The 12,055-nt window shown below is 52.1% G+C and overlaps 1 protein-coding gene across 3 annotated transcripts in view; it reads right to left on the bottom strand.

Moving 5' to 3' along the window:
• The window catches only part of PCDH7 (protocadherin 7), a 326,982-nt gene extending 318,043 nt beyond the window's left edge, over positions 1-8,939 (bottom strand). For 2 of the 3 annotated variants that reach the window (XM_074904630.1, XM_074904632.1), the window contains exon 1: positions 4,108-8,939. In XM_074904630.1, coding sequence (XP_074760731.1) covers positions 4,108-7,305 — 3,198 coding nt within the window. In that variant the 5' untranslated portion in view covers positions 7,306-8,939. The remainder of the gene's footprint in view (positions 1-4,107) is intronic. The other variant, XM_074904629.1, reaches the window with a different exon arrangement.
• Between the last annotated feature and the right edge of the window lie 3,116 nt (positions 8,940-12,055).

Here is a 12,055-nt window from a genome sequence, read left to right as displayed (position 1 = left end):
TAAGTAGTCAATAATTGGATTGTTGAGCAGAGCAAGCAAAAAGAAACCAGAAGAATATGATGGCCAAAAAATGTAAACACATAACCAGGTTTTAAAAGGCCTGTTCTTCAAACAGTGGTTGTTAACACATGATAATCTCATATTTGTGATTAAAAGTTCCAGTGAAATAAACCTGCTCATATGCCCCTATTTTGCACTGTGAAACAAAGCTGAGAAAACAGCATATATTGTAAAGCTATATATGTAACTAACACGACAAAATAAACAAATCTTTAAAATTAAAATCTATTATTAGAATTTTGAATAAGGATGCAACCCTCCAAGCTGATAAGTGATTCCTCTTAGGCACTGATCTTTCCTTATATTTGGCTGTCTTTGCTGGAAATTAGTAGTATCCAGGCTCCTTGCAGGCAATATGCAGCACCTGGAGGGTTCAGATTTTAAATATGTGATCCCAAAAAACACTTGCTTAAACTCATCCACATTCAGCAAAACACTTCTGTGAAGCTTTAACTTTGGACAAGTGATTAAGGCCTATGGAATACTAAGTGATTTAAATATTTGTTTGCCATTAAGTAGATATATTAGTGCTTTACTGAATGGAAGGTAATTGATAAATGGGAGGCTAAAAGAATATTTCAGAGTAATACCATGGTAAATAAGACAAGAATGGGAGTTGTGAAAAATCTTCTACAAAAGTGACCGTGAAATGTCAGAAGTCTACTGAATAGAGAATTTAGTTTTAAACTTTATACAAAACACCTGATGTCAAGGAGGAGTGTTGCAAATTGTTTGTAGTTTTCTCCCCTGAAATTCTCCTATGCAATACTGTATCAAACGAGACACATTTGGGAACTCACATAAGAAATTCAATGCATTGCCTTAAAAAGGAAGTATCAAATAATCACAATGAAAACAACTTGCAATCGTTGCAGTACACCAGTCGGTCATGTAAGTAGAGACTTTATTTCCTGACTGCTATATCATAGATATACGAAAGTATCAATTACCAATTCTAATTACACTAATGGGAAAATAGTATTGCTCTCATCTCCAGTAACTTAGAGCAGGTACATTCTGCTGTGTCCACTTATTTGTTCTAAAACTTTATACACCTTCTAATGTCTCCTTACAACAAAGGGAACTGACAGTGAGTAAATAAAGGCAGCCTTAGAGATTTCAACTAGTCTCCCTATTACGGTCACGTCAATATGCCACTGGTTCTGTTTGACACGTACAGCTGAACTACTAAACAATCTATTACACACCACATCAGAACCCTTTATCTGCAACTGCTCCACATTTCCCTCTAAACAAGCTGCTGAGCAAGAGCTCCACGTGGCTTGGGTGTTAAAAATCCTCATGTGTTTTGCCTCATAAACTGAGAAATGCTCCACTGTCAGTGTTTCAAATGTGAGAAGTCTACACATTGTTTATGCAAATACGTCCTAATGTCCCCACTATTATGCAAAAGTGTGAACAAAACTATATAAATGTCACTCAGCAACAAGCTGACACCCATAGGTAAGGGGTAACAGAAGTTTTGTGCCTATAGTCTCTCTTATAAAGTCTGTTATTTAGCACTACCTTTACTGTTTTCTTGGACACTTTCCTTAACTTACATTTATGCTTTATAAGTGTGCAAAAACTCTCTTCATATTTAAAAGTAAAAAGGCAAGGCGTTAGAATATTTTCTATAAATTATTCAAGTGAACTAACCTTAATAACAAACCAAATATTTAGCCCAGGGAAATTATCAACACTGACAAATTTGTTTTGTAACGAGCTAGATACATAATGGAGCAATTCAGCATGTACTTCTTCCAGTTTAATCGTTGCAAGTAAAAGTGGAATAAAGCTATTTTCTTCTACTAAGAAGTCTTCTAATGTATTATATCGAAATATATCCTTGAAAAATGTTAATTCAAACCACATTTCTGTAATGTAATCTTAAGTTTCTTATCAAGCAAAATAGTCATTTGTGGATGACTAGGCGGAATTCTTTACCATTCCTACACTTAGTATGCAAGTTATTCTTTTACACTGAAAATAAATTACTTTGACAGTTTATAATTCATATGTTTAGACGAATTGCAGAAGCAAGAAAGAAGTAGTATCTGATTAGCATATGTTCCACTGCTACTTTGTTATTCCAGTGTTCACTAAAACGGCATAATCTACTGTGTGCTTAATAAGCCTTAGGAGATGGAACCTTCGGAACTTTCTTAGTACTTTGTATTTTATACAGACAATTTTCAAACTGAAATTGTACTGTACTCTCCAGGAGAGAGTTAATGAAATGTATCACCCAGAAACTACTGTGTCAAACGTTCTATAAATCTGTATCACTTGTAAAGCAACATACACAAAAATACTTAGTAGATAGTACATCAATCCCACCGGTTTTGGTGATCTGGAAGACTGAGTGGCTCATAGAATTCATTTTCTTTTACAGTATTATAGGTATTTCTGAGCAGAATGCAAATACTGGCAACACATTGTAAAACTTCAATTGTAGTAGACTAGCAGACGTTTCAGAGTATATATATATATAAAAAGAAAGTCATAGCGTACCATATTTGCATGTTAATAAGTTGAAAAGAAAGCATTTTTGTCAGACTAGTCAGTATTTCCCTGTTCCAGACTTGGCTCTGTATGTACATGAATCAGTATTCATTTATCTCTAGATTCTTGTGCAACATGCACTGTAGCTGAGGAAACATTCAGAATATTATCTTACATGGAAAGATGTAATGGAAATCACCAGGTGTTAAGTATCTCATTTTACTATCACCCAAAAAGTACTCCCCCAAAGATAAGCGACTTCTGTTCAGGCTACATATGTGTCTTATAAAATAAACAAGACAGACGCTTCATTCTCCTCTGTGCTAGCCCTGTTTTATTTCAAGAACTGCAAAGAAGTCCCAGCCAGCCCCAGTTTTAGTCTATCAGAGCTTCACTGAACCGACCTCCACCAACACAGCCGAGATCTGAGCCCATCACCTGGGGCACTCGGAAAACACCCCTCACTCCGAGGGGTCTCACAGCAGTGACACTCTCTCTAGACAGAGCTATGCAGCAGCTAGGTTGACAAATTAGGGCCTCTCAGTTTGAATGAATGAATTTCATGTGCTATACAAGGGGAGGGGGAAAAAAAAAAAAAAAGGCAATGAAAACTTACTGGGATGCGATTCTAAAGTCTCTAACATTTATGTATATTCAGAGCAACTGCTGCAATGAGGGCAATTTCTGTGGTGTAAATTAGCCCGCAGATAGGCTTTGTAGATTGAGTATTTTGGACCTAATGAAAGACCTGGTAATTACAGCCATTAACACTTCAGCGCAGCGGCTGCAAATCCATTCTCACCCACAGCTTTAGGAAGCGGCTTGCAGGCAGCAACCCCTTTTCCCCAAAACACCTGGTCACCGAGGCGAAACTTCCCTGCTCAGCCGGAGCTCGCTGCCTCTAAGGCTGGGAAAGCATCACGGCGGGGAAGCGCCCGCCGCGAGCGGGGCCAGTGGCTGCGGGCGGGGCCGGGGGGGCAGCAGGACCGCGGCGGCGGAGGGGGGACCGCGGCTCCGCCGGCCGGGGCTTCCCGACCCCCCGCAACCGCCGGGAGTGCCCCGCGAGCGAGCGGCTGATAAAGGCACCTCGGGTTGCCTTACGGCCCGCTGTCTGGGCTGGCGACCGAGCCCTCGGCTCGCCCCCCGCTTCCGCGGCCGGCTGCCGCTGCGCCTGCGGGGGGGTCACCGCGCCCGCCGCCTCGGCGGGGGGGTCCCGTCGGTGCGGCTGCGCGGGCGGGCTGGTTGGCTGCCCGGTCTGAAAAGCGGGGGGAAGGATGATAATAATAAAATAAAAAAAAAATATCTCCGACTCTCCTTCCTGCGTGCTGTGTGTTGTTGGTCCGGGCACCTGACTGCCTGCGGGGGGAGGGGGACACAGGCTGAACGGGTCACTGAACCTGACGGTCGTGTCTGCTTGTGCCGCGGGGGGAGGCGGACACGGCCGCTCCCTCACCCGGGGAGTGTGAGGAGTGTGTGAGTGTGTGTGTGTGTGTGTGCGTGTCGGGGCTCCCCGGGGGGGTGCGCGGACCGCAGCACTCTTACCTGCTTGCTGTACTTGCTGCTGGCCTGGCAGCTGTACTCGGAGCAGTGGTCCGACCCGATGGAGATGTTGTCGCCGGCGCCCACGAAGGTGTTGGCCGGAGGCAGGTCCTGCACGGCCTGGTGCTTTTTGCCGGCGGTTGGGGACTGCGGGTGCAGCTGGACAGTGGGCAGCGGCGAGCTCGACTTGTAGTGCCTGGCCAGGTCTGGGCTGCCCGGGCCACCGTTGACCGAGCGGTACCGCCCCATACCGGGGCTGTCGGAGAGCTTTTCGTTGACGCTGTCGTAGCGCTGCCCGTTGGGCTTGGAAGCCTCGACGGTGACGATGCTGCTGTAGAGGGGCTGCTTGCCCTTCTTGCCTTTCTTGTCCTTTTTGGGCTTCTTGGCCTTGTCGTGCTGCTGTGGGGTGAAGAAATCCTCGTGGTCCTTCTTGCCAGCCTCGTAGCCATGTTTGCCCTTGGAGCGGCAGTAGCGGGCCATGACCACCACTAGGATGAGGAGGATGACGGTCATGATGCCAGCCACTACGCCAATGACTATGCTAAGCCGCTGTTTGCTCAGCTCGTAGCTGGGGTCGCCGGCAATGTCCTGGGCTAGGGGTGTGTGGAGGCTGCGGGCCACCTGGCTTTCCACCACGGTAGCGTTGGACAGGCTTTCGTTGACGAAGACGTGAAGCAGGGCAGTGGTGGACTGTGGTGGCTGTCCGCTGTCATTCACCTGCACCACGAGTCGGTGCAGGCCGTAATGCTTGGGGGCCAGCTTGCCCACCAGTGACACCACGCCGCTAGCTGGGTCGATCTCAAAGAGTTTGAAAGGGTTGCCCCCGACGATGCTGTAGTTGAGGTCAGCGTTGAGACCGGTGTCGGCATCAGTGGCAACCACTGTGGCCACCACAGTGCGCATGTTGCTGGAAGGCGGCAGCACGGTGTAGGAGCTGTTGCTGGGGAAAGTGACCGTGGGTGCGTTGTCATTCTCATCCATCACGAAGAGGGACACAGTGGCAGTGGCAGAGCGTGGCGGCTCACCCCCGTCCACTGCCTTCACCTTAAAAGTGTAGCTGGTCTGCTGTTCCCGGTCAAAAGAGACAGTGGAGAAAATGGTTCCGGTGTCGTTCTCGATAGAGAAGATGCCGGCTGCCTGGTCGTGGTCACCGGGCTGGATGGAGAGGCTGAGCTCAGCGTTGCGGCCCTTGTCAAAGTCCATCACAGTCACCATGCCCACGGGACTGTTGGGCTGCAGGTTCTCCTTCACATAGAAAGTGAACACATCCTGCATGAAGCGCGGCTCGTTGTCATTGCGGTCCGCCACCCGCACCACCACCGTGGTGGAGCCCTGCAGCGATGGCACCCCCTTGTCCCGGGCTGTCACCTGGAACTCATAGGTGTCACGTTGCTCGCGGTCCAGCACCGCCTGCACAGACACATCCCCGGAGTCGGGGTCGATGCTGAAGATGCCGCCTGGTGCCTCTGAGGAGAGGGGTGAGGCCTCCAGGGAGTAGGTGATCTCGGCATTCTTGCCGCTGTCCGCATCCGTGGCAACCACCGTGGCCACCCTCTCGCCAGGCAGGTTGTTCTCCGGGAAGGAGACCTCCAGCACGGCCTGGCTGAACACAGGAGGGTTGTCGTTAGTGTCCCCGACCCGCACCAGCAGAGAGTTGTTGCTGGACAAACTGGGGCTGCCTGAGTCCACAGCCACGATCACCACGTTGTAGTCGCGGACAGCTTCGTAGTCCAGAGGGGCTGAGGTGTGGAGGAAATACTTGCGCTTGTTCTGCGGCTCCCCTTCGCCCTCGCTGGCTGGCTTGAGCTGGAAGGGCACGTCGCCCACCACGGTGCAGGTCACCACACCGTTTTCACCTTGGTCCCGGTCCGACACCTGCACCAGGGCGATGGGGGTATCCACCAGCACGTCCTCGGCCACACTAGCCACCCCGTCCCGGAGCGGGATGCGCCCGATTTTCCGGATGTCGATGGTGGGCACGTTGTCGTTCTCGTCGCGGATGTTCAGCACGACCGTGGCTTTGTCTGTCTTGGGGGGCTGGCCCCGATCTCGGGCCATGACAGTGAAGCGAAGCTGGTTCACCTCCTCCCGGTCGATGCGGTGCAAGACGCTGAGCCAGCCCGAGGTCTCGTCCAGACGCAGCAGGCGTCGGACAGACTCGGTGGCCGCCCCGAAGACATACTCGATCTGCCCGTTCACCCCCACGTCCAGGTCGGCGGCTCGCAGCTGCAGGATGGGGGTGCCGGGGCTGCTGTTCTCCGCCAGGTCTGCCTCGTAGACACTCTTCTCGAAGCGGGGGCTGTTGTCGTTCACGTCGGTGATGAGCACCCTCAGGATAGCCTGCGAGGACCGCGCCGGGTCGCCGCCGTCCCGCACGCGGAGGCTGAGCTCGTACGAGTCCCGCTGCTCCCGATCCAGCGCCCCCTTGACGATCAGCTGCGGCTGCTTCTCCCCGTCGAGGGTGTCGGCCACCTGCAGCTCGAAGACGCTGCTGCGGGCCGCCGCGTCCGCCTCCGGCCGCCGCTTGCTGCCGCCGGGGAAGAGGGCGCTCTCGGCGCCCGCCGAGGCCGAGCCCCCCCCTCCTCCGCCGCCGCCGCCGCCGCCGCCACCGCGGCGGCCGCCGTCCCCGCCGGGCTCCTGCAGCAGTTCGTAGCGCTCGATGCCGTTGCGGCCGAAGTCTCTGTCGGTGGCGGTGGGGAGCAGGTAGAGGGTCCCCACGGGGCGGTTCTCCTCCACGGTAAGCGTGAGGACAGGGGAAGGGAAGGTGGGGGTGTTGTCGTTGATGTCCAGGATGATGACCCGGCCCTCGAAGAGGTCCACCCAGCTCTGCGAGGGGCCGATGACGGACACCTCGAAGTCCAGGAAGCACTCGTTCTCGTCGAAGATCATCTGGCACTGCGGCAGCTTCTCGCGGTCGATGCGCCGCTCCGTGGTGCTCAGCTCCCCGGTCATATTATCGATCTTGAGATAGTCGGAGCCCGATTCCAGGCTGAATGTCACCTCTCCGGAGCCCGTCACGATTCCCAGGTCGGAAGCCACGTTGCCGATGCGGATGTCGGCGGGTCCCTCCTCGGCCAGCCGGTACCTTAGGAGCTGCTTGGCCGCTGCCAGGCTGACCCAGAGCGGCGGAGGCAGGAGGAGCAAGAAGCAGCAGCAGCAGCAGCAGTGCACAAAGCCAAGAAGAGTCCGCATCTTCCTCATCTTCCTCCCACTGAACACCCCCCCCGCCCCCCCCTCCTCTCACTCCCACCTGCCCCCCAGTAAACTCCCCCGATAACGCAACAGAGCGGCTGAGCGTCCGGGTGATCAATTATAAAATCCTTCTGCTCCTGGAAACTTACTGTCTCATGGCTAGTGCAATTGGTGGTCAAAACCCTGCTGCTGGCTCCCCTGCTGCTCTCCCTGCCTTCCAGTTGCGATATACTTACAGTTCACGGGACAGTGTATTTTGCTTTTTAAAGATTCATCTCGGTAGATAGGATGGGATTTTCCTCCTCCTCCCCCTTCTCCTCCTCCTCTCTGATTTTACTGTAATCACTTTGCAAGGTTTGCAATAAAAGCAGGAGCAGCACTGTGCGATTTGAAGCCCCCCAGGTCGTCTTCTTCGACACTAGAGTTAACTACAATTCACACACTCTCTCTCTCTTCTCTCTCTCTCTCTCTCTCTCTCAGCCGTTTACGACCAAGGCATTAGCTTTATTCTTCCCCCTCTCTGTACACACAGGGAAAATAAAAAATGTGATTCGCTTTATTCAAAGGGCTTGTGTCCGGGAAAACTCCAAATCCTCTTAGCAGTGAGCAGTTCTTTAAAAAAATAATTTTAAAAGGTAAAGAAAAAAAAAATCCCAATAATGTCGGTAGCTGCACAGTCGATAGAAGAAGAACCCCGTGTATTACAGAGCAGTCCACAGAATATCCCCTTTGGTTGGCAGAAAAGCACCCAAATCCATCTTCAGAGATCGCCTAAAATGTTCAGCTCTTTCTCCGGAGCGGATTTTTTTTTAACAACTCTGCGCAAGGTCATTAGTCACAAAGCAACGATACAGAAACTGCAGAAGCCGTTTGCCCAGAATTTGCAAGACTGTAGATATGGACATGCACACACAACAGTCCCAAGTTTGTTTTTGCATCCGCAGTTTGTGTGTGTGCCTTACCTGCATTTGCACTGCATGTGTTATAGCAATCTGGATCTGCAGCACTGAGAGCGATTCACAAATGAGATTGCAGTCTCTCTCTCTCTCTCTCTCTCTCTCTCTCTCTTCTTTCCCGTCCCAATGCAGGTAACCAGATCTGAACTTGATCCTTTCAGTTCAAAGGTTAGCAACAAAACTATGTGTCCAAAGGCGATTATTGGTCTCTCGTAAATATACCCGGAGTGGAACAAGATGTAACTGGATCCCCCACGTGAATTAACAGAGATTCTGAATTGCATCCATATAAGCGGAATGGCAAAGGGGAGGGGAAAAGAGCCGCGACGAGATTAAAAAAAATAGAGAGTTCTATTTGCAAATAAAATTATATCAGTCAGTTGTTTCCTGTGATCTGCACCGCCACGGTGGGTGAAATCTGCGATTGTGTATTCCCTCCTGTGCCTTTCAGAGAAGTGTGGACCAGGCGCTTTCACGGCAGAGCGGCTTGTGCTTTAAAATGTTGAATGGCAACTGAGAAGCTTCCCACTCGGAAAAAAAAAAAAAAAAAAAAAAAAAAAAAAGCAGTAAACCGACAAGTTTGCCCAAAGTGGTGGGAGCTGCTGAAGCCTCTCTCGGTAGCTCTTCCCTGACGCTGCAGCAGCAGAGCCGCCTGCGCTACATACACACAGAAAGAGAGAGGGAGAGAGAGAAAGAGGGAGAGCAAAGAGAGAGAGCGAGAGTGAGAGAGGGAGGGAGGGAGGGAGGAGGAGGAGGAGGAGGAGGGAGGACGAGTCAAGCGCTGCACTCCAGAAAGCCCGGCCTTACCCTCTGTCTCTGCTGCTGCTAGTGCTGCAAGTGGGATAGCTGCTCATCACAAAACACCAGTTCAGTCCTCAAAAACGATCCTCATTACACGCCCGAGTGTTGCTGCTGTTGCCTTCTCAAACCCGTGATCTGAAGTGGTTCTCTCCTACCCTTTCCCTCCCCACCTCCGCTGTAGACTGTGAACCGAGCAACGATTTTTAAAGCAAATGTTTATTCGCCTTTCATTTAGGCAGAGCTGGTGCACGTTCGGGGCTCTGCATTTTGTGGAATCACGCTGGTAAGGAAACTCGTTTCGCACAGATTCCCACCTTCCCCTGTCGTGTCGGTGCTTTTGTGAAATAGCCGCAGTCACTAACTGCATAAAACTCCAGGGAGGGAGGGGGGCTGCCTTAGATCTCAGACTTTTGTCCTATCTCCCAGTGCTGGTTGAGCCATTTGGTCTTTGTGTTCATGTTCTTCCTATTACCATGTTTTGAACGTGTCTTTTCAGCGTGTTTGCGGGTTTCCTAGGAGGAAAAAAAAAAAAAAATCCCTCGGAGAAGATGATCAGGAAGGGGCGAGAGGGTTAGTGGAATGAACACATGTAGAGAAGTAACAGATTTATTTCCGAACAGAGACTTGCTGCTTCGATGATTGCTAAAATGTAGCGTCACCTACCTGGGTAAGTGGGAAATAAACTTTAATGTTAAAGCTCTCTGCTCAACTTTGTTTATTCTAGCGTCCCTAGTTGGCTTCTTTTGACTTTGTGCCATTTAATCGCCTATGGCTTTTGTGTGGCCCTGCGCCCGGGGTGATGCCGGGCTCCTTGTACCTGTCCCCTGCGCTCGGATCACGGAGGGAAAAGAGGGAGACTCCGGAGGGCTGGCGGGAGAGGGAGGACCTGGGTGACCATGGGGCAGCCAGTGGGAAGAGAACCGGCGAGTGCGTGTGTGTGCGTGTGTGTGCTGTGTGTGTGTGCTGTGTGTGCGTGCGCAGCGAGCGGGAGGCAGGAACCCAGCTGCTCTCTCTCCCCCTGCGAACACATGTGGGAAAACAAGTTGTTGCGGGTTCTGTGTGTGCGTTATTCTGAATCAAGATGCGCGCAGACGAATGTAGTGAAATGTCCCTCTCTCATCGCGGTGACATATTTGAGCGAAAAGAGGCCGGATATGTTGAGGTGGTTCAAAGCAACGGTCACGGCGTGCCTCTGTCATTCGGGGCGGTGAGTGAACGTGGGAGGGAGGAAAGGTTGCCACCTCTTTCCTTGGGGAGTCCAGAGGCACAGAGGGGCAGAGTCGCACCACATGGGGCCGGCACTGGGGAGCGAGTGACTGCTCCCCTCTCCGCAGGGCTGCTCCTCCGGCTCCGGCCCGTCTCCCTGCCTCGCCGGAACACGATCACCCTCCCCCGCAAATGCTGGAGACGCTCGGCTTTATATCTGCAGCATCAGCGAGAAAGCCCGGCTCGGCGCAGGCTCAGTGTTCACCGCCGCAGTCCCGGACGGAGGAGGGGGGCTCGGGAGCCTAGCATCTTCGCAGCGGGTTAAGTAGGATTAATACCAAATCCCTATTACATTTGCCAAGCAACTTGAATTTATCAAAATTCCCCCTCGCTGTTCTGGAGCTCCGAGAGGAGGAAATTTTGCCCACAGTGTAAGATCCAGACATACCAGTACGTGGGAATACCAGCATACTGCATTACACTGGCTCCCTGCATAAGCAATACAATTGCAACCCGAAGCTCCCGCTGTTCCCTTCCCTTTGTGCTTTTAAACGCAGCCAGGAAACTTAATGTATTCGCCAGGGGAGGGGCGGGATGAAAGCGCTTTTAACCTCCCCGCCATAAACTTTAATCGGATTCTGTGCTGTTGCACGGCATGGACATCTCGCCTCTTGTCTGCGCCTCCTTTCCCGTTGTCTCCCATGTCTACTTTTACTACGGTCTGCTTAGCGAGAGCTTCTTTCAAGGGAATGAGTGATTTCTTTCTCTTGCCATGAGCAATCGCTCCCCCCTTCCCTTCCTACCCTCGCTGGCCTCTCTTACACACACTATGCCTTTCACACGCGGCCTGCGCTCCCCCAGCCCCCCTCCCTTTCTTTCTTTTTTGCAGTGTCTTCACATGCAATCTCCCTCTGAATGTGAAATGTCTTTCCTGCTCGGGAGTGCTGCGTCCTTCACAGTGGATTGGTTCCTCTTTCGGAGCAGAGGTAACGGCCCCCCCTTTTCCTACCATTCCCCCTTCCTCCCCTCCTCCTTTCCTCCCCCAGGGCGGGCGGCCGGCGTGGGAAATGGGCCCGACGTGCGCTGCATGGTGGATGGCAGCGCCGCTCCTGCTCCACGTGCCCCGGCTGCCGGGAGGGGGACGGGGCTGTGCTGGACGGGGCCCCCCTGCCCCCCCCCCCCCCCCGGCATCCCGCTCGGTCGTGCGGGGGGAGAGGGGAATCACACACACGCACCCCCCGCCGCCCCCCCGGACCAGCCGTTTGGGTGCCGGTGGGGACAAGCGCAGCTGTTTCAGGCGGGGGAGGTTTGGCCCTCTTGGGCAAATCTGTTGCGCAGTGTAACTCCCCCCCGGCTCCCTCCCCCTCCCACATGCACACAGATGCCCACACGCGCTCAGACGCGCCGCGGCTTTTGTCCTCCTGATCTGCTGAGATCAAGTGGGAAGCGGGATCACAAATGTAATCGGCTGTAATAAATAAAATAGCCCGAGATGCTGGAGATACACAGAGGGGAAATAAGAGCTTGTGTCCTTAACAGGAACATCTGATAAGGCCACCGAGGTGGCATCTTGCGTGTGGGAAGGAATCCGTCTTGCTGACACTCGCAGCCTGCTGTACGTGGGGAAATCCTAAAGCAGCCTGGGAGCTTCCCCAGCTCCTCCTTCCCCCCCCCCCCCCAAGCTCCCTTTCCGATGCTCTGCAGCGGGGCTTTGTTGTCGTTGTTGTAGTCGCTGATTGGAAAGACAGGGGTCACCGCAAAAATATGCAGATGTAATTAATGGCTGGTCTATCTGC

This window comes from Athene noctua, chromosome 4, assembly GCF_965140245.1.
Source record: "Athene noctua chromosome 4, bAthNoc1.hap1.1, whole genome shotgun sequence".
Taxonomy (NCBI): Eukaryota; Metazoa; Chordata; class Aves; order Strigiformes; family Strigidae; genus Athene; species Athene noctua.
This window is presented reverse-complemented; position numbering and strand designations above follow the sequence as displayed.